This window comes from Eumetopias jubatus, unplaced genomic scaffold, assembly GCF_037043125.1.
Source record: "Eumetopias jubatus isolate StellerSeaLion01/CBP00866 unplaced genomic scaffold, mEumJub1_p1.0 scaffold_10, whole genome shotgun sequence".
In the NCBI taxonomy this organism is placed as follows: domain Eukaryota; kingdom Metazoa; phylum Chordata; class Mammalia; order Carnivora; family Otariidae; genus Eumetopias; species Eumetopias jubatus.
This window is the reverse complement of record NW_028274816.1, coordinates 120,082,806-120,104,235: the sequence shown is the minus strand read 5'-3', so window position 1 is coordinate 120,104,235 and position 21,430 is coordinate 120,082,806. Positions and strand designations below refer to the sequence as shown.

General features: G+C 49.9%; 1 protein-coding gene across 3 annotated transcripts in view; it reads left to right on the top strand.

The window, feature by feature from the left end:
• Window positions 1-21,430, top strand: part of UNC45B (unc-45 myosin chaperone B) — a 30,111-nt gene that overhangs the window by 2,718 nt on the left and 5,963 nt on the right. The window contains exons 4-17 of one of the 3 annotated variants that reach the window (XM_028108989.2): window positions 588-677; window positions 3,391-3,558; window positions 4,122-4,290; window positions 7,112-7,282; window positions 9,697-9,868; window positions 12,274-12,574; window positions 13,725-13,819; window positions 13,989-14,130; window positions 14,908-15,048; window positions 17,339-17,466; window positions 18,346-18,412; window positions 19,145-19,258; window positions 19,636-19,751; window positions 20,617-20,734. In XM_028108989.2, the coding sequence (XP_027964790.1) occupies window positions 588-677; window positions 3,391-3,558; window positions 4,122-4,290; window positions 7,112-7,282; window positions 9,697-9,868; window positions 12,274-12,574; window positions 13,725-13,819; window positions 13,989-14,130; window positions 14,908-15,048; window positions 17,339-17,466; window positions 18,346-18,412; window positions 19,145-19,258; window positions 19,636-19,751; window positions 20,617-20,734 (1,992 nt within the window). Of the gene's footprint in view, window positions 1-587; window positions 678-3,390; window positions 3,559-4,121; window positions 4,291-7,111; window positions 7,283-9,696; window positions 9,869-12,273; window positions 12,575-13,724; window positions 13,820-13,988; window positions 14,137-14,907; window positions 15,049-17,338; window positions 17,467-18,345; window positions 18,413-19,144; window positions 19,259-19,635; window positions 19,752-20,616; window positions 20,735-21,430 lie in introns of all 3 variants that reach the window. The other 2 variants (XM_028108991.2, XM_028108990.2) reach the window with 2 other exon arrangements.

Sequence of the window (21,430 nt, the reverse complement as noted above, 5' to 3'; positions counted from 1 at the left end):
GACCCAAGATGAGGTGGCTAACGAGAGACCCCCTAGGAGGAAATGAGCCCGGGATGGAAATAGGCAAGCCTGTGGACCAGCAGAACAGAGGAGGAGGATGTACAGAAGGAGCTGACAAAGGGGGGGTGGTGATCAGTTGGGTCATTTTATGGTGGAGTCAGAGCACAGGAGTTGGGGCTGGGGGTGTGAGGGGATGAGACATCCAAACATAACGGTTTTAATCTGTGTGAAGAGATGCTTCAAAACTGCTTCAGATTTCTGATCCTAGACACCTAGTTCTGTTCTAATTATTAACTAGACTGCAAAATTGGGGTGATGATCTGTAGCCTTCCAAGACTTGTGATGACCCAGTGGGATAGCGAACTTAACTAGACTGCCAGCCTTGTGGGGCAAGGACTTGATTTTGTTCACCATTCTACCCCCCAGCATCTGCAATAGTGTCTGGCACGTAAGAGTTATTCAGCAAATGTTTGTTGAATGAATGGGTGACAGCGTAGGGGCCCCGAGGAGATACCCTAATATTTACTGAGCCACCTGGAATGTGGACCCCTGCCTGCCTCCTTCCCCACTCCCTCCTCTCTCCTCAGCTCCGTGTGCAGTTCTCCACGAACTCCAGGGTACAGAAGATGTTCGAGATCCTCCTGGACGAAAACAGTGAAGCTGACAAGTTGGAGAAGGTGCGTGCTGGGAAACCGGCCGGCCGGCAGAGGGCGCACGCGGGGCACCCACCCCCGTAACTCTGCTTCCGCTGCAGGCCCGCCCCTATCTCTGGACAGCGACTCCCAGACTGCTTGGCGGTTGGCGGGGCGGGGGGGAGAGGGAGGGGGAGGAAGGCGGCCTCTTGGAAAAAGTGAACAAAAATAAGCCAAAGTTTAAGCACTTTGGAAAATTCCCTAATTCCGGCTATAAAGTCCAGGACTAGAGTGAGACTGAGGAGGAGAGAGTCATGTGGCAGGGTTGGAGTCTTTATTTAAATTTTTGATATTTTGTTCATCATGGATTTTTTTTTTTTTTGCGTTACATTGCATTGATTTTGATATTTTAAAATATTGCATTAGATACTATTTATCTCGATTGCTGAGGTTTTTGATGTCCCTGTAAATTTTCACCCAAGGCAAGTGCCTCACTTGCCATACCGTGGTTTCCACCCTGAGAACGTTAAAAATGGCATGTTAAAATAATGTTCTATTCCATTATAAATTATTGCAAAAATTCATCCTGAATATGAAAATATTTGCTCATGATACCATCCTCTTAGCCAAATTTGTTGCCTTTTTTTTTTAATGTTCCCTTCTGGTCTTTCTTCAGAGGAAACAAACTGAACATCTGAATGTTTTGTTTTATAAAGATTTTATCTATTCATTTGACAGAGAGAGACACGGTGAGAGAGGAACACAAGCAGGGGGCGTGGAAGAGGGAGAAGCAGGCCTCCCACTGAGCAGGGAGCCCGATGCGGGGCTCGATCCCGGGACCCTGGGATCCTGACCTGAGCCGAAGGCAGCTGCTTAACGACTGAGCCACCCAGGCGCCCCGAACATCTGAATGTTTTGATTTATAAGAATTTGACAGACAATGCCTGAGGAATTTTTGTTAGTTTTATGGTCAATAAGTCCATATAATATGCAAATACCTTTTATAACAAATTGTTGTGAGGACTTAGTGAGTTGTTATTGATAAATGTACCTGGACAAGTACAAAGCCCTTGACTGGTAGAGTGACGACGGTTCTGGTGGCGCTTGTCTGGGATTCTCTCGTCCATCTCCTCCCCAGCATTCCACTCCTCCTCTGTTTGCTTACCTTCTCCTGCCTCACGAGTTCTTCCTCCAACCCCAGCTTCTCAGGTCCTGCTGAGGTCTCCTCTCCTGGTCTGGGGCCATTTAAGGTATATGTGTCCTCAAGGCTTTAGAGTGGGAAGACATTGGGGAACTTTCTAGCTCAACTGCCTAATTTTGGAATCTGGAATACAGAGAGGTGCCATGACTTGCCCAAGTTCACACAGCTAGCACATCGCAGAATCAGTACTCACACAGAACTTTCAAGACCCATTTCCTGCTCTCTCTGCCCACCACTTTCCACCTTCCTGAGAACCCCTGTAACTTCAGATTGTCCTGAACAGATAAACAAACAAACCCCAAATGCCAAAACCATATTCAAGGGAAAATTTTAAAGGAAAAGAATTCTCCATGTAAAAACACTTCTGTTAAAAGATAAACCGAGGCGTGTTAATAATGTTGAGTTTATTTGGACAAAATCTATTCAAATGGGGTAGCACCCAAACAGGAAGTGGTTAGGAGCTCTCCACCCACAGGAGCTGGGGGAAAGACTTATAGAAAAGAGGTGGAAACAAAGCAGCCAGATTATTTGATTGGCTATAGCTTAAGCAGTTACGTTACTTGGGAAAGCCTAGTTGGCTGTAATGGTTGTTCTTACGTTTCAATTTTTTTTTTTAATTTTTAAAATTTTAAAAAAGATTTTATTTATTTATTTGAGAGAGAGAAAGAGTGAGAATGAGCAGGGGGGGAGGGAAGAGGGAGAAGCAGGCTCCCGGCTGGGCAGGGAGCCGGACATGAGGCTTAATTCCAGGAACTTGGGATCATGACCCGTACAGAAGGCAGACACTTACCGACTGAGCCACTCAGGTGCCCTTAAGTTTTGATTTCTTAACTCAGACATTATAGGCTTACGTTTGTGTTTGCTTACATTAGCTGCTAGGGCATTAAAGCCACTCATTCTAAGGGCCTCCTTGTTTAATTAATTTAACACTTCAATGCATTTTTTTTAGTCCTTATCCATAAGCATATATACACAGTTTTGCTTTAATGTAAGTGCAATCAGAGTGAACCTACTATTTGGATTCTGCTTACCAGTGTTTTTCTTTTTCTTTTTTTCCAATTTGCTGGGTCATCTTTTTATTTATGACTTCAGTGGCTATACTATATTTCATCCAATTTGGCTTTATGCAAGTTACTTTGTTTCTTCTTTTGAATCATGTTCTTGGGCTACATCTCCAGGAGTCTGATTACAGGGAAAGAATCCAGTATAAAGATGTTTTGAAAATCCAGTCCTGGTGCCTGGGTGGCTCAGTCAGTTGAGCATCTGCCTTCAGCTCCGGTCATGATCCTGGGGTCCTGGGATAGAGCCCCACAGTCATCCGTCTCCCTGCTCATCGGGGAGCCTGCTTCTCCCTCTGCCCCTCTGCTCCTGCTCGTGCTCTCTCTCTTTCTCTCTCTCTCTCTCTCGCTGGCTCTCTCTCAAATAAATAAATAAGTAAAATCTTAAAAAGCAAAGAAAAGAAAATCGAGTCCTTGCACCAGCCCCTGCATCGGCCCCTGGCCAAGACTTTGGGACCCCCACCTCCTCTGTGACCCTCATTGTGTCCTCCCCCCTCAGGCTGCCAACAACCTCATCGTCCTAGGGCGTGAAGAAGCAGGGGCTCAGATGATCTTCCAAAACAACGGAGTGGGCCTGCTGCTGCAGCTCATGGACACCAAGAGGCCCGAGCTGGTACTGGCTGCCGTGCGGACACTGTCGGGCATGTGCAGTGGCCACCGAGCGAGGGTGAGGGCCTGGGCCTCGGGCTTAGGGTGACATGTGGGCTGGGAGCGGCCGGCATAAACAGACCCTCATACAAAGTCTAAGGTGTGCCCCCCCCCATCCTTGATTGTATGGTCCTGGTTTCAACGGAGAGATTGATCCTCTGCATTTCCCTTCAAGCTGGAAATGCTTTTATGCAAAGATAAGGTTATTGAAAGTGGTTTATGAGGCAGAGCTGAATACAAAGGCTATGATGGTTGGCATTTATCATACTAAATCTTCCAAACCCAGTGTATGCTGTACGCTTAGAGCACATCTCAATGCGGACTCACCACATTGCACGTGCTCAATGGCTCCCAGGTGGCAGGTGGCTCCCGTGTCGGACAGCCCAGCTTTCAGCCTCTGGAAAGAGGCATGGCTTGTGTCACAGGCCTTCCCAGACCTTGGGCCCCACGAGGCACTGGCTGCCTGGGCTTATTTCCCTCCAGCACGGGCAGGGTGGGGAGGGTCATCCCCTACTTCCTCACCTGCTCAGCAGCTGGAAGAGAGGGGCAGGCAGCTGATGGTGGGTCTTGCTGGCGGTTTAGGCCACGGTGATTCTCCATGCAGTCCGGGTAGACAGAATCTGTGGCCTCATGGCCGTGGAGAACGAGGAGATGTCTCTGGCCGTCTGCAACCTGCTCCAGGCCATCATTGACTCTCTGTCAGGAGAGGACAAACGGGAACATCGAGGCAAGGACGAAGCCCTGGTTCTAGGTAAGAGGCGGTCCTCTGTGTTTGTCGCAGGGGCGGGGGCCAGGGAGAGTCAGTTGCCTCCTCTGACGGCTCAGTCCCTGTATGTGGAGGTGGCCTGGTTTTATTTTCATATTTATTTTCTAATTATAAAAGTAAAAGAGGCATGGCAGCATCATTTTCAATAACTTAAAAGTGGAGGCAGGGCGCCCGGGTCACTCAGTCAGTTAGGCATCTGCCTTCAGCTCGGGTCATGATCCCAGGGTCCTGGGATCGAGTCCCGCTTCGGGCTCCCTGCTCCGCGGGGAGCCTGCTTCTCCTTCTCCCTCTGCCTGCCGCTCCCCCTGCTTGTGCTCTCTCTCTCTCTCTCTCTCTCTGTGTGTCAAATACATAAATAAAATCTTTTAAAAAGTAAAAATAAAAATAAAAGTGGAGGCAACTCAAGCGTCCACACAGGGTTGAATGGATAGATAAAATGTGGTCTATACACACAATGGAATAATATTCCGCCTTCAAGAGGAAGGACTTTCTTTTTTTTTTTTTAATTTTTTTATTGTTATGTTAATCACCATATATTACATCATTAGTTTTTGGTGCAGTGTTCCATGATTCATTGTTTGTTCATAACACCCAGTGCTCCATGCAGAACGTGCCCTCCTCAATGCCCATCACCAGGCTAACCCATCCCCCTACCCCCCTCCCCTCTAGAACCCTCAGGAGGAAGGACATTCTGACACAGGCTACAACGTGAATGAACCTTGAGGACATTATGTGGAGTGCAGTAAGCCAGTGATACAAAAGATCAGTGCTGCTTGCTTCTACTTATATGAGGTATCTAGAGTAGTCCAAATCGTGGAGACAGAAAGGAGGATGGTGGTCACTGAGGCTGGGAGAAGAGGAAATGAGTGGTTTAGTTTTGGTTTTTACAGGATAACAAAGTTCTGGAGATTGATGGTGATGATGGCAGCAAACAATGTGGATGTTCTTAATGCCACTCAGCTAGACATTTACAAATGGTTAAAATGAGGGGCGCCTGGGTGGCTCAGTTGGGCTCCCTGCTCAGCGGGGAGTCTACTTCTCCCTCTCCCTCTGCCCCTCACTCCCCCACCTCCCTGTGTTCTCTCTCTCTGTCAAATAAATAAATAAAATCTTTTTAAAAATGGTTAAATGATAAATCTTATTCATGTATGTTTTAGCACAACTAGAAAAAAGTAACAGAGACTTCTTGGAAAATTTTGGAAAAATTTAGACATATGTAAAGATGAAAAAAAAAAAACCCTACCTGTAAACCCCCCTCCAGATAATTATTATCGCTGCCAGATGTGTCTTTCCAGTCTTTTTTTTTTTTTTAAGATTGTATTTATTTCCTTAACAGAGAGAGGGAGAGAGAGCACAAGCAGGGGGAACGGCAGGCAGAGGGAGAGGGAGAAGCAGGCTCCCTGCGGAGCAGAGAGCCCCACTAGGGGCTGGATCCCAGGACCCTGAGGTCATGACTTGAGCGAAGGCCGACGCTTGACCAACTGAGCCACCCAGCTGCCCCCTAGGTTCTTGATGTGGTTCTGACTTATTGTCGTAATGGTCAGCAAGTCATTCTTTTCCTGTGCTAGAACCTCTGGGGGGTCCGACATGGCCTCGCTCGTACGGCTGGTGGCGAACAGGACATGTTGGCCAGGACACCCTGGTTTTTCTCTTTTTGGCCTCTCTAGTGGGCAGCTTGGGTGTCTGTCAAGCATGGTGGCCGCATTCTCAATGGACCAGCCCCAACGTACAAGTGCTTTTAAGCTGCTAGGAGTGCTGTAAGTCCCATGACCAACCTGGGGCCAGAGTGGAAGGGGCGGACCCTGAAAGAGGTGGTTCTGTTGGTGGCCACAGCGTCCTTGGGAAGTAGAGAGCTGCTGGACATCTCTGCTAAAGAATTCTTCTAGAAACTGATTTCAAATCCATCTCTTTGTAGCTTCCATTGCCCTCTGAGCCCAGTTCTGCTGTCTGGAGCCTCACAGAATAAGTCGGTTCTCTCACCCTTGTGACCCACCCTTATCTTAAAACAAGCTATCATGTCCACGGATGACTTTCCTTGTCCAGTTAGAGATAGCCTCAACCTTCATCCTTCATTTATATGACATTTGTGGGAGATCTTTCCTTTTCCGCCTGCCTGCCTGCCTCCCTACCTCTTTTCCTGACTCCCTCCCTCATTGCCTACCTGCTTGCTTCCCTGCCTCTCTGCTTCCCTCCTTGCCTGCCTCCCTGCCTCCCCCCTGCCCGCCTGCCTCCCTGTCTGCCTTTCGCTCCAACCTTAGAATGAGAGCAAAATTCCCTAAGATGTAGAGAAGTCAGACAGGGCAAAAGCAGGAAAAAGCATTTACCTTTTAATCCCTCAGTGGGCAGGGAAGATGTGGCATCCCATCTGAGGCTTGAATTCAGGCTCCCGGCATGCCTGGATCTGCAGGGAGTAAGATGTCTGTAAGGAGTATGAATTTTTTTTCTGGAAAACATTTTGTTAAATCAGGTTATTAAAAGCTACATGAAGTGTCCCTGGCTCCCTGCCAGTCATGCTTAGGAATAAGGAACTTTCTAAGAACCAGAGCTGTTCAAGTACGCGCGAGCTGCGGTAGAAGTCAGGGCGCAGTGCAGAGTGGCTGGAGGGCCACTTGGGGGTATCGTCTAGGGATTTCTCTCCCCTTTTGGGGGGTGAGATGGGCAATACTATACCCTCCTGGGAAATTCCAACATCCAGGAAGCAGTGGATTCCGTATTTCCGGAGTCCTTCTGGAAGCCTCTGCCATTGCTCGTCCTATAGATCTGAGACTCCGTCCTCTCTCTTTACCCCTGTCCTCTCCTTCCTCAGACACCAAGAAGGACCTGAAGCAGATCACCAGCCACCTGCTCGACATGCTGGTCAGTAAGAAGGTGTCTGGCCAGGGCAGGGATCAGGCCCTGAACCTGCTCAATAAGAATGTCCCTAGGAAGGACCTCGCCATTCACGACAACTCACGTACCATCTATGTGGTGGATAACGGTGAGGAGGCGGGAGGGCCGGGGGCTCACTCCAGCCTTTCGAGTGGGCACCAGGGTCTCTGGCGCTGAGCAGAAAACAGAAAAAGTGTGGCCCTTGCCTGGGACAAGGCATTAGCAGTTAGGAACCACCAGGGGCTGGTGAAGATACAGACCAAGGCGCAGCTCTGAATTCAGGGCCTGAACACACCCAGAAAATGTCCAGACACACTGGAAAACACCTGGGCAGAGCTGCCTCACCAAGGGGGACCGTGCCAAAGACAAACAGGACTCCCCCAACCATGGGGTAACGTTCCTGAAGTCTCGGTGTTGGCAAAATACTCCACGGGCCTCCTAGAAGGGAGAAATGACATCAAGTGTCCTATATATAAAGCACAGGAATGAGGTTCTAGCAGATAGTCCCTATCTATCTGGTCAGCTCCAGGGTGTTACACCTCTCCCAAATCAACTTAATTGTTCGGGAGTCATACCCATGGCTTTATAATCTACTGTGAGGAACTCCACAGGTTTAATAGCGCATAGACCATCCTTTGTTCTAAAGGCTCAGATTCGCTTTACCCTTTTGAAATGGATCTTTTGTTTGGTTTTCACAGGTCTCAGCAAAGTGTACCATAACAGATTACTCGAGCTTATAAAAACCTCCTCCCTCAGCACCTCCCCTCCCCTCCCCAGTCCTGGTCTTCTTCGCGTGTATTTCAAAGGGGAGCCACAGACCTCTTTCTGCACTAGGACCGAGGTCCAACCACACAGTTAATGGCGAGGGCAGGTGGGGAGCAATATTTGTTATTCCAGGCGCCAAAATAAAGAGCTCTTGGGTAAAAATAATGTGGACTCGCGAATCCTGTTACACGAGTAAAAAGCTGCCTCTTTACTAGTGTAAAAAGTACATTGGGAGTACATTGTACGAGCTGGTCTGGGAGACTTGCACTGGGGAGCCATCAGAACATCCAGCCTCAAGTGAGCTTTTGGGTTCAGGGAGGGGTGGTGATGGCTGAGGACAAGGTCCAGAGTGTTCTAGCAGAAGAGGAATGAGATGCTCAAGGCAAGGGTGAGAATGGAAGGGAAGCGTGGGGGCTGAGGTTGGGGAGGTGGTGGCCGGTAGAGCAGGTGCATTCAGTGGCTCTCTCTGAGAGCCAGGCTGGGGAGTTTGGGTTGGTTCATCAACCCCCTTCCATGACTCCCCAGCCCTGCCAGTGCTTCTGTGGGGTGGTAAAGTGTGCACGACAGAAAACATACTGCTGAGCACTTTTAATTGCCTCCTAGCATCTACCTTGAGTGCTCCTCCTCCCTGCTCACCTGCGCCAGCTAAGGTCGGACCAACTTGGAGCCACTCCTAAAACCTGGCTCTGAAGTCAGGCTTTCAGTTGTCCCAGAGGCAGCATGACATAACGGTTAATATCATGGGCTTTGAAGTCAGGCATGGCTGGGACGGTGTCCTTGCTGTGTCACTTACCAGCTGCATGATCTTAGGCAACTTACTTGACTTCTCCGTGTCTTGGTTTTTCTGCTCTGAAAAAAAAAAAAAATGAGAATAATGATTTTTAACCAGGGGGGTTTTGTTAGGATTAAACAAGGTAACGTGTCTAAAGCTCTTGGCACATAGTAAGTGCTCAGAATAACTTACAGCTCTTAACTTTGTTGGAGCGAATTACCCCATCTGTGGTGTCACAACTCTGTCCTTATCACACCTCCTGTCCTTATCACAGGTTATTGTAATCTTTATATGACTGTTCCTTATTGCACTGTGAACTTTTTGAGGAGAGGATTGCATCCTTTATTTCAGTATTCGCTTCCTAAAAGGTGCTAATTTATTTATTCACGTATTCATTCATTTATTCAACAGGTATATAATGATTGGATTAGCCTAATGGGTAATAGGAAGTCAGTGAAGATTTTTCAACAGAAGAGAGGAGAAGAGGTAGTAATAATAAATAGCAAATGTAGCATTTACTAAATAAAAAATAAATGTTCATTGAGTGATGATGACATGTCTGGATTGGCCCCAGGTGGCTTCCGTACATGATCTCATTGAGTCCTCAAACGCTGAGGTAGGTAGAGTATGGTTCCCATTTTACAGAAATGAGGCCTGAGGAAGAGAGAATATCAGATAGTATTTAAGGAACGTTATACATCAACCCACAGGATGTCAGCGCTTGTACAGCCCTCTGAGATCAACTCGTCTTAATTTTGTAAATGTGAAAATAGAGGCCCACCCACAGCGGGAGGTGAATTGTTCACCTAGGGGCGGAGTCAGGTGTAGAATGTGGGTCTCCTGGCCCCATGCCAGTGCCCTTCACTCTGGGTAAGCCATGTCCTGCCTAAAGGCACGCTGGAGAGAAGCTGGTGTTAAGACAACCAAACAAGATGGTGTGTTTGTGAGGACAGACGCCAGCAGATCCACCACCATCTGTCCTGCAGGTCTGAGGAAGATCCTGAAGGTGGTGGGACAGGTTCCAGATTTGCCATCCTGCCTGCCTCTGACCGACAACACCCGCATGCTGGCCTCTATCCTCATCAACAAGCTCTACGATGACCTTCGCTGTGACCCAGAGCGCGACCACTTCCGCAAGATCTGTGAGGAGTACATCACGTGAGTCTCATGGGATCACTCTCTGTGTTAGTTATTGATGGCTGTATAACAAATCACCCCCAAATTTAGCAGCTTGAAGTAATAGTAACCATTCATTCTTTCACAATATGACAGCAGTTTGGGAGTGGCTAGGCTGCCTGGATCTGGCTTTGGGGCTCTCAGGAACTTATAGGCACATGTTGGCCTGGGCTGCCATCATCTGAAGGCTTGACTAGAAGATCTGCTTCCAAGATGGGGCGCTCTAATGGCTGGTTGTTGACAGGGGGCCTCAGTTCCTCCTGGTGTGGACCTGTCCACGGCTGCTTGAGTATCATTACCATGTGGTAGCTGGCTTTCCCAGAGTGAGCGAATCAGAGAGAACAAGGCAGAAGTGGCAATGTCTTCTATAACCTAGCTTTGGAAGTCACACACGATCACTTCCACCACATTCTCTTCATGAGAAGCAAGCCATAAGGGGTGGTCTACATTTCAGAGGAGAGAGTTAGGCTCTACCTGTTGCACAGAGGAGCATCAAAATATTTTTGGACTTATTTTAAACCTATCACAAGCGCCTGCAGTTGAAAGAACAAATTTCAGCTTATCCGAGACGGAGACCCGGCGCTGTCGAGACTTTAAGCACTCTGCAGTCTCGTGGAGCCTAGACAGCAGCCTGGGACCCTCAACAGTGGCCTTCTGGTCCCTGCACCACCACTCTGCCATTGCTGTGACTCAGATGCTCCGAGTCTCTGTTTTTCTTTATGTGTCCCCTTCCTTCTCTTCTCACTGCTACACCATCTTTTAACCGTTTATTGCAATGATCCTCATGCTTGTCAATTATTCAGAATTCTGGGACCCCCCCCCCCCCGCCCCGCTTGACTCAGTAGTCTGGGCTGTGGCTCAGGAAGCTACAAGTTTAAAAAGTATCCCAGGTCTGGGAAGGGTGGAGACACTCTGCTTTTCCTTTCTCCCTTCCAGGAGCTGGCAAGCTTTTCCTCTAAAGGACCAGAGTAAATATTTTACATTTGGTGGGATGTGCAGCCCTCTGTTGCTTATTAGAAAAACAAAACAAAACAAAAAACAAACAAACAAAAAAACCCCCTTTAAACTGTAAAAACCATTCTCAGCCTCCCAAATTTGGCCAAGCAGCCAAAGTTTGTCAGCTCCTGTTCCATCCCGTAGCTTCCATCCCTGCCTGGATCAGTCACTGAGCCTGAACGGGTGGGGTCACCTCCTGCAGCAGAGGTGCCTGAGGTGGGCCCTCCCCAAGGGTGTAAGCCACCCTACTTCACCAGGCGCTGTGGCAGGGGCTGGGGCGGGTGGCAGGAGCCGAGAGGGCAGACCCTGACCAATTATGAAAGGCTCTGGCTTCCCTGGCACGGAGTGGGCATCAGAACTGGAGGGGCTCTCTGAGCTTCCAAAGCCGACCCTCTCCCCCACAGGGACTTGCCCAGGTCACCCAGCCCGCCAGCAGCAGACGAAGGATCACAGCCCAGGTCTCCCAGTCTGGCTTGGTGTGGCCTTCTCCTGTCCAGACTACGCCGCCTTCTTTCTTCCCATTCATCACACTATGCACTTCTGGTCCCTCACATCAGACCGACCTGGGCAGATCATGGAAAGATCAGAAAACTTGTCATCTCTGACATCCTCACATGGAGATTCTCCCATAGAGTAGAGAGAGTCGATTCCAAAAGCAAGGCAGACCTTTCATTTGCTAGTGGGGTGGGGGGGAGGGTTGGGACCAGATGGGGGAGCAAGCAGCTCAGGCTACCGTGTGACTTGGTCACACTGCAGAGTGATGCCGTGTGCCAGGCACCACGGTATGCCCTTCCGTGTTGGTGTGGCTGCAGTACTGTCCCGCTAGACATCCCAGCTGCTGGGAAACCCGTGCACTGATAGCCCTCGCCTGTAACCTCTCTTTGGGACCTCCCTCAGCTGGAGACAGTCCCCAGGGCGGCCAGCATCCAATGACTCATCCCTACCCCTACCCCCAGCTGGAAACAACTCTGGAATGGTTGTAGCACTCATCACAGGCTGAGGCTTTATGCTGACTGAGTTGCAGCCCAACGTGTCCCTCTGCCCAGTCTTGCTTCCTTCCCTTCTCCAACCTGAGCTGATCCCAAGAGCTCTCCTTCAAAAACTTCCTACATGTCAACCCCCATCCATCTGAGTGTGCTTCTTGGGGACACAACCCATGGCATGTCTGTTATATCACTTACCCTCACCGTAACTCTGATAAGTAGTAGTACTATACCATCAGTTTCTAGATCAAGAAACTGAGGCTCAGAGAGGTTCAGTGAATTGCCCAAGGTCACACAGCACATGAGTGGTGGATCCGGGATGTGAATTCAAGTCTGTCTGCCCCCAAATCCCACACTCTTCCCACCCACCTCAGCCAGTTCTCTTGACCACCTTACCCTCTGTTTTAGGGGCAAGTTTGACCCCCAGGACATGGACAAGAACGTGATTGCCATTCAGACGGTGTCAGGGATCCTGCAAGGCCCCTTTGACCTGGGCAATCAGCTGCTAGGACTAAAAGGTGTGATGGAGCTGATGGTAGCGCTGTGCGGCTCGGAGCGCGAGGTAGACCAGCTGGTGGCTGTGGAGGCCCTCATCCACGCGTCCACCAAGCTTAACCGCGCCACCTTCATCATCACCAATGGCGTGTCACTGCTCAAAGATATCTACAAGACCACCAAAAACGAGAAGATCAAGATCTGCACACTGGTGGTGAGTGTTGGTACCAGATATGGTGCAGGACACCAGGGATGCCAAGATGAACGGGGCATGGCCCCTATCTGGGAGAAGCCCACGCTGTAGGGGGCACTCGGACCCACCCACGGGCCCCTGCAGAGCAGGGTGAAAAGCAGGAGGCTCTGAGAACGGAGATTCAGAATGGCGAGCCCTTACTGTATAACCCCGGGGACATTTGCCTCCGTGCTTTTGAATGACGCTAACCCTGAGGAGATTCTGTCCAACCAATATTTTCAGAGAAACTCTAAAAAGTCAGTTTGTGTCCTTAATCAGTTTCTGGATGGCACAGGTCACCTCTTTCAATGTTTCCGATTTCCTTTTACAGAAAGTCTTTTCATGGGTCTTGTATTTTGCTTGTATACCATTACAGTGACAATTTGAGACACTGATGTGTTTTCCTGTTTATATCAATTTTTAAAGAACTAATTATAGCTTCTGCCATCATGAGTTTTCTCTTATGGAAGGCACATTTTCCTAATATGAGTGCAATTTCTCCTGGGTAAAATTCTGCACATCTAAATTTGTTACCCACAAGGTCTGATTTCTGTGCCAGTTTTTGTGCGAGAATAACCTTCACCGTTGCAGTTTCAGATAAGATGAGTATTGTCTTGTGCTTTTTCTTCAGAACACTAAACATCAGTGGGGTCCAAATGGTGATAGAAAGGGGCAGGGTGCAAAAGTCCAGCTTTGTGGGACACCTGGGTGGCTCAGATGTTTAAATGTCTGCCTTCGGCTCAGGTCATGATCCCGGGGTCCTGGGATGGAGCCTCGCATCAGGCTCCCTGCTCCGCGGGGAGCCTGCTTCTTCCTCTCCCTCTTCCTGCCACTCCCCCTGCTTGTGTGTGCTCTCTCTCTCTATCTCTCTGACAAATAAATAAATAAAGTCTTAAAAAAAAAAAAAAAGTCCTGCTTCATGAGCATCTACCCTGTCGTAGAAGGGAAGGATGCCTCAGGGAAGGCATCTTGGAAGAGGTGACCCCTGAGCCGGGTTTTGTAGTAGGCATAGAGGTTTGTCCAAGCAAAGGTAAAGGGGCAAAGTGTTCCAGCCACAGGGACTTATTTGAGCAAGGTCTTTCGTCCCCAAGTGTGTCTGACTCTACAAGCCTCTCCCCCCCCCCCACCACAGGGACTCTGTAAGCTTGGCTCCGCGGGAGGCACGGACTACGGCCTCAGGCAGTTTGCTGAAGGGTCCACAGAGAAGCTGGCTAAACAGTGTCGCAAGTAAGGGGCTCCTACTTCCCCAGGCCCGCCACCCCCTCTCTGGGATGTGCTCCAGAGGACGCCGCCTTATGAAAGGCCCCCCACCTACTACCCACTACCCTGAAATGGCTTCATCTCTTGACCTGAGCCCCAGCACCCTTGCCCAGTGCTCTTCCTCTCCAATTTCCAGGTGGCTGTGCAATGCATCCATAGATACCCGGACCCGGCGATGGGCAGTGGAGGGCCTGGCCTACCTCACGCTAGATGCCGACGTGAAAGACGACTTTGTCCAGGACATCCCTGCCCTGCAGGCCATGTTTGAGCTGGCCAAGGCAAGTGTGGCCCTGACCTCTGGCCTCAGGAAAGGTCTCCTGGGTTCAGGCTCACAGGGTCTTCCGCTGAACCTGGGAAATGAGGCTCCTGTGTCTTCATCCCAGCTCTGGCCCTCCTACCCATGTAAACCAGATTGGTTATTTCCCCCTGTCTGGCCCTTGTTTTACCTGACCATAAAATGGGCTCATGACTCTTCATGGCTTCCAGGCAGTGGGAAGATGAATAAGAGGATGGTATTTTTTTCCTGGGACCCTCAGGAAGTGAGGTCTCGAGGGACTGCGAGGCAGTGCTTAGCCCTTTCTGGGTCCCTTCCTCCTTCCCAGCACCTCCCAGCCTCCTTTCCTCCTCTGCTGGGCTAATGCCCTGGCTCTTTTCCACCACCAAAGGGAGGAGGGGAGGGAGGGAGTTTCCCCGGGGGCCAGACCAGAGGTGTCCGGCCCCTACCCCACCCCCACCAAAGCGTGCTGGCCTGGGTTTTTGAAAGAGGCACCGAGTAAGCTGCACACTCAGGGGGCCCCCACCCATGCTCTCAGGGGAGCTGTTGCAGGTGCAGGAGAAACTTCTGCCCACCCCGCATGAGCCGAGCCAGCTCCCAGTTCCGCCCCCCTCCTTCCTCTTCTGCCATCTGCTCTTCCCCAAGCTGGGCCGCATCAGCCATACTCCTCCCAAACCAACTCACCGGCCCGGCCAGGGAGCCGTCCTGGAAGCAGAGATTTGTTCTAAAGTTTCCTTTCTGCCTTTCCCCTCCTGCCCCCACCCCCACCCCATAACTCCAGACTGCTGATAAGACCATCCTGTACTCAGTGGCCACCACCCTGGTGAACTGCACCAACAGCTATGATGTCAAGGAGGTCATCCCTGAGCTGGTGCAGCTCGCCAAGTTCTCCAAGCAGCACGTGCCCGAGGAGCACCCTAAGGTAGGGCTAGGGATGACGCTGGAGGGCTCCCTGTCACCAGGCTGCCAGAGAGGTGAACAGAAAGGTGGTGATGTGTGTGTGTGTGTGTGTGTGTGTGTGTGTGTGTGTGTGTGTGTGTGTGTGTGTGTTTGGGAGGGCTTGGCATAGGACACAGAAAAATTGAAGAGGATCATGGATACATTTCCCCCACTAAGTGGTGTTCATTCCCCGCCTAGTTTTAATGTTTTACGTGGGGTGAAGGGTGAGGATCCAGCCATTTGTAGTCTGAAAATCAAACGGAGCCATGATGAACGTTTATGTTGTTGGTTTCGCGGACCTCAGACAGTGTATTTCATGTTTCCAACACTTATAGAAATTTTGTTTCCTAGGATATCTAGATTTGGGGATATGGGTACTAAGTAGGAATAATGAGAGGGGGAGAGATGCCAATCAGCAGTAGCCCAGATGTCACAAATCCCCTTGGGGCCCACCCCAGGGATCCCCTGCACTCAAGGGTATGCTTTGTATGTGGTTTAAATATGAATGTATATGCATTGTATTTCTAGCCTGTAAAAGATTTAGATTTGTTTAAATGGTCAACGTAATATAACCACATTGCAAAACAAACAAAAAGGTGGACAGCAGAGAAAAGAAAATGACCACTCATAATGACATCATCTCCCCTTGACCACTATCAGCATTTTGGTATATTATATTACCTACCAGAGGCTGTTTTTCTCTGTGCATCTTTTTTCTTTTCATAGTTATAATCAGAATGTTGTTATTATTTTGTGCCCAATTTTGGGAAAATAGGTGTTTTCCATATTGCTACGCCATTATTTTTTTTAAGTTTCTATTTAAATTCCAGTTAGATAGCATACAGTGTAATATTAGTTTCAGGTGTAGAATTTAGTGATTCAACACTTCCATATATCACCCGGTGCTCATCACAAGTGCACTCCTTAATCCCTGCCACCTGCTATGTCATTCTCGGAATCAGTTTTTCAGATTTTATTTTTTTTAATTTATATATTTGAGAGAGAGAGAGAGAGAGAGAAAGCACAAGAGGGGGTAGGGTCAGAGGGAGAAGCAGACTCCCCGCTGAGAAGGGAGCCCGATGTAGGACTCGATCTCAGCACTCTGGGATCGTGCCCTGAGCCAAAGACAGTTGCTCAACCAACTGAGCCACCCAGGTGCCCCCCCCTTTTTTTTTAATTTATCGGAATCAGTTTTTAAAGCTGCATAGTGGTTCATGCAGGCAAGGGTATATAGCATATTCTTCTGCTGTAAAGTTCAAATGTGGCTTCTAGAGATTGCCCATGACGGCCAGCCTGTTCCCAGCCACTTCAAGAATTATCTGTAGAGACTGTTCAACCCCGGGGGCAGACTTTGCATTTCCAGCACAACCCAATCCATTGTTATGTCAACTTTATCTGCTCCCTAGCCCCTCTCCCTCTTGCCTAATCCCTCAACTTCCCAATCCAACTTCGCCACTCCCCCTGCCAATAAAAAGCCAACCTTTGCAAAAAAAGGAATGTATGGGTCATCTAGGGTTTTGGATGATCTCTTCGATTTCACTTCTCTGTAGATGAAGATCTTTGGGATGATTTTCTTGCCACACCAGATGCTCAGGCTCTGTACTGGGAGTGGGGGAGGGGGCAAGGAAGAGGAGAACATGCCAGACACCCCCTTGGCTGTTGTTTGGGCAAAGGGAATCTGGAAGAGTATATCAGTTTCTAATTGCTGCGGTAACAAATTGCCACAAACGTAATGGCCTAAAACGACACAAACTTATTATCTTCCAGTTCTAAAACTTCCGGTGCTGACCTATTTCCAGGTCAGAAGTCTAAAATCAGTCCCATTGGGCCAAAGTCAAGGTGTCAGTAGGGCTGGTTCCTTCTGGAGGCTCTGAGAAGATAATCTGTTCCGTTGTCTCTTTCAGCTTCTAGAAGCCACCTTCCTTGGCTAGTGACCTTAAATCACTCCAGCTTCTTGCTTCTGTTGCCACACCTATTATTGACTCCGACCCTCCTGCCTCCCTCTTGCTGAGACCCTCGTGATTATGTTGGGCCTACCCAGATAATCCAGGATTATCTCCCTGTCTCAAGATCCTTGATTTAATCCTATCTACAAAGTCCTTTTTTTGCTGTGTGAGGTACCGGCCACAGGTTCTGGGGTTTAGGATGTGGACACCTTTGGGGGCCATCATTCAGCCTGCCACTAGCAGTCAGAAATGCACCACCTTTGGTTCCCATATAGTTTGGCCTGGTGCCCAGGCTCCTTCCCCACCGCCACCCTTTCATCTCCCCAGGACAAGAAGGACTTTATAGACATGCGTGTGAAGCGGCTTCTGAAGGCTGGGGTCACCTCCGCGCTGGCCTGCATGGTGAAAGCGGACAGTGCCATCCTCACCGACCAGACCAAAGAGCTGCTGGCCAGGTGGGGCTGCAGCGGGCCAGGGCTGGGGTCCGAGGGGTCTGCGGGCGGGAGGCTGGGCGGGGATAGAGGTGGCAAGGGTGTAAATGAGCGAATGAGTCATTGGGGGGCCTGGAGAGGAGACGGAAGGGGATCAACATCGAAAAGTGACGTGGCGGGGCAGGGATCACAGGTGGACGTTTGCATTGGGTGGAAAGAGGTCACTGTCCATCCTGGTTACCTGTCTCCCAGGCCCTGTGGGGCACCTGCTCTTCCACAGACAAAAGGCACAGTTTCTGTGCAGTGTGATGAGGAGGCAGACAGCCTCCCAGTTACGGCACAGAGGGTTGGTTGGAGCACAAGCCAGGCTGGAGGTAGGTGGGAGGGCAAACCAGGAAGGCTTCCTGGAGGATGTGACAACTCAGTGGAACCCTGAGGGGAGACACGGAGCCACCCAAATGCCAGGGAGGAATGGTTCTGGGCAGAAGGGACAGCATCTACAGACACTGAGGACAGAGGGAGAAGGAGTGAATGAGATGGGGTTCTCCTACAGTATGTCTGAAACATGGGGTGCACAGGAGGGAGTAGTGCTAGTAAGACTGGAGAGGGGGACAAGGGCCAGATCATGGAGGTCCTGGGGTGCATCCAGGTTGAAGATTTTCTCCTGGCTGATGGGCAGCAAGGAGCCATTTGTTGTCTCCCCAAATAGGGAGGGGGTGGCTCTTGGCAGCCTCACTTGGCTTCACTTTCTTCCCAGCTCCTTATATCCATGGCAGTATTGGCCAAGGTGGCTAATGCTGGGGGCAGGTGCAGCACTTTCTAGAGCTTCACCAGGTCTGACTGGCTGGCCTGCGGGTGCCTGGGAAGGGTGCACATTTTGTGTCCTTCATCCTCGCCCTACAGGGTATTCCTGGCACTCTGTGATAACCCTAAAGACCGAGGAACCATTGTGGCTCAAGGTGGTGGCAAGGTAATTGGTGGGATAAGGTTTGCCATCCTAGAAGGTGATCCATGGGGAGGAGCGTGTGTGTGTGTGTGGGTGTGTGTGTGTGTGTGCGCGCGCGCTTGCTCTTTGCCTGGCCCAAGAATAATGTACCCTGTGCCCCAACCCAACCTCCCGGAATACTGTCCTGTCGCTAATGGCCCCAAACTGTCTTCTGCCTGATTTTATGGTGTGGAGTCCCAGTTAGCCTCCTTGCTCTTGGAAGGAAGCCTGGTACAGTTGCACAGACCGTGGACTATTGATCTTTGCATTCTTGCTTGTCCCCTTTTTAGCTGCAGAACTTTGGGCAAATTACTCAATCTCCCCGAGCCAGTTTCATCTGTAAAATGGGAGGGGGGAATTGCACAATCACTCTGCAGAATGTCACGAGGATTACAGAAAATACATTTAAAGTTTTGGCTCATAGTAGCCACTCAGGAAGTGGCTGCTGTGATGATTAGATTTGACTTAAGTCAGGGGATCAACACAGATCCATTTGTTTCTCCAAAAACCAGCAGTGTGGATGGGTGGCGGAGAGTGTAGGTGAAGACATCGAAGTGTGCCGGGAAGCAAGGGAGTGAATCTCTGATTCTGTATTTAATCGTTCTCTGTGATGCTCAAGCCTTGCTTGTACTGCAGAGGCGGACAGCTGGAGAGGGAGGGTGGGAAGAGAGGCCTTCGGTGTCCAAAACGGAGGAGTGACCGTGCCTTCTCTTGCAGGCACTGATTCCCCTGGCCTTGGAGGGCACGGACGTGGGCAAGGTGAAGGCCGCCCACGCTCTGGCAAAGATCGCCGCCGTCTCTAATCCGGACATCGCCTTCCCGGGGGAACGGGTGGGTGCCAGGTGCCGGGGTAGGTGGGATGGGGCAATGGGAGGAGTCTCCTCTGCTCCCAGGGACCTTTCCCCTTGTCACCCTACCCCCAGCCTGGGAGGGGGCATGGTGCCATCACACAGAGGCCAGTGAACTGGAGGTGCCTGGACTCCAGGCTTGGCTCTGCTTCTGACTTAACAGGACTGTCCTCTTAGAAACTGGGGTTATCTCGTCTGCAAAGTAAGGGAAACAGTCCTGCTTCTCAGGGTCATTGTGAAAGCTGCATCAGACAGCGGGTGGACAAGCATTTTGGAAATTCTAAAGCGGGGCACCTATAAATGGTAGGGTCTGGGGGCACATGGTCTCCGCCCGACCTACTTCTTGACCCTTCCACACAGGTGTATGAGGTGGTGCGGCCTCTCGTGAGTCTCCTGGACACACAGAGGGATGGGCTCCAGAACTATGAGGCTCTCCTGGGCCTCACGAATCTGTCTGGGCGGAGTGACAAACTCCGGTGAGTGAGGTGGGGAGGGAGGGAGCGGGTGTGGAGGGAGGCGCCTCAGAATGTTTCATATGTAGTGTGTGTGCTTTCCTCTGAGGACAGGATCGAAGGCGGGTAGGCACTTGCAGTGGAAGGGATTTGAGTTAGCCCATAGTGAACGTGTGAAGGCAAAGGAGATCATAAAGACACTTCTTTCTGACTAAAGTGGTAAAAAAGATACCCAATGGATGGGTGGGGATTCCTTCCTGGGAGCAAGGGGATGGTTGAGAGAATTAGGTTACAATTCGTTCAGTTGCAAGGAGCAGAAAACTCAACTGCAACTGTTTTAAGCATAAAAGGAATTTAATGACTCATGTAAATAAAAGTCTGGGGTGACCACATGCGGTTGCGGCTTGATGCAGGCGTTACAAAGCTTCCCCCTTCCCTACTTTCTATTCTTCTTTACTTTCCCTACTACTCCCCACTTTCCCACTTCCGTCCACTTCTCCTGCCTGTGTTGTCTTAATTCCCAAATGGATTCTTCCCCTCTGTCACGATCACAAGGGTCACTCCAGACCTCACATCTTCTTGGCTTCATGTCCAGCAGGAGAGAAAGAGTTTCTCTTCTGCAGCAAAAAAAACCCAGAAGAATCTAGCCTGCTGACATGTTCATCCCAGACCCCATGGCTATGGCCAGGATGCTATGCTGTCATTTAGTTTATGCCCATTGGTGCCCTTCCTGGAACTGGGGGGCAGGATCAATGTCATCCAAACCATGCTGGCTGAGGATGTGGGAGGGAAACACCAGCAGGGCGGAATGGCCCTTGGGTGGCCAAAAACTCCAAATGCTCACCACGGAGGACTCAGTGGCCTCCCTTCCCCACCTCTGACACCCTAGGCAGAAGATCTTTAAGGAGAGGGCCTTGCCTGACATTGAGAACTACATGTTCGAGAATCATGACCAGCTGCGGCAGGCAGCCACTGAATGCATGTGCAATATGGTGGTGAACAAGGAGGTGAGGTGGGCTCGGGATGGGGGCGGGCTCAGGATGGGGGCGGGGAGTGATCTTGGCATGAAGAGTCAAGCCACACAGCAGGGCCTGGCATGAGATTGAGGGTTACAGTGGTATTAAGGTAGCCTTTTGCCAGAGAACCCAGGAACCCCTGTATCTCTCCTGGAGTGCAGCCCCCTTCCCTGTAGGGACCCTGAGAAGAATACATGTACCAAGGAGACAAGGAAAACACACAAAATAGTATTGTTCCTAGCTAAGGGTTTAACCCCTAGCTTGAGCTGAGTGAGATGGAAGGTACTATTTCCCTAAGTTATTTATGTCTGAATAATCTTTTAGCAGAGAAGGATGTAAGACCAGGGCCTCTTAGAGGCCAAAAGAGGCTAGACCACTTACATTTTATTGAAGCTCCCCATACATAAAAAAATGAGAAAAACAAACACAGATACAAACAATTTTAGGATATTTTAAATTTTTTTTAGAATAAATATATCTTTTTAAGATTTTATTTATTTTTTGACAGAGAGAGGGGACACAAGCAGGGGGAGTGGGAGAGGGAGAAGCAGGTTTCCTGCTGAGCAGGGAACCCGATGCGGGGCTAGATCCCAGGACCCTGGGATCATGACCTGAGCCGAAGGCAGATAGATGCCCAACGACTGAGCCACCCAGGCGCCCCAGGATATTTTAAATGTTAACATTTAA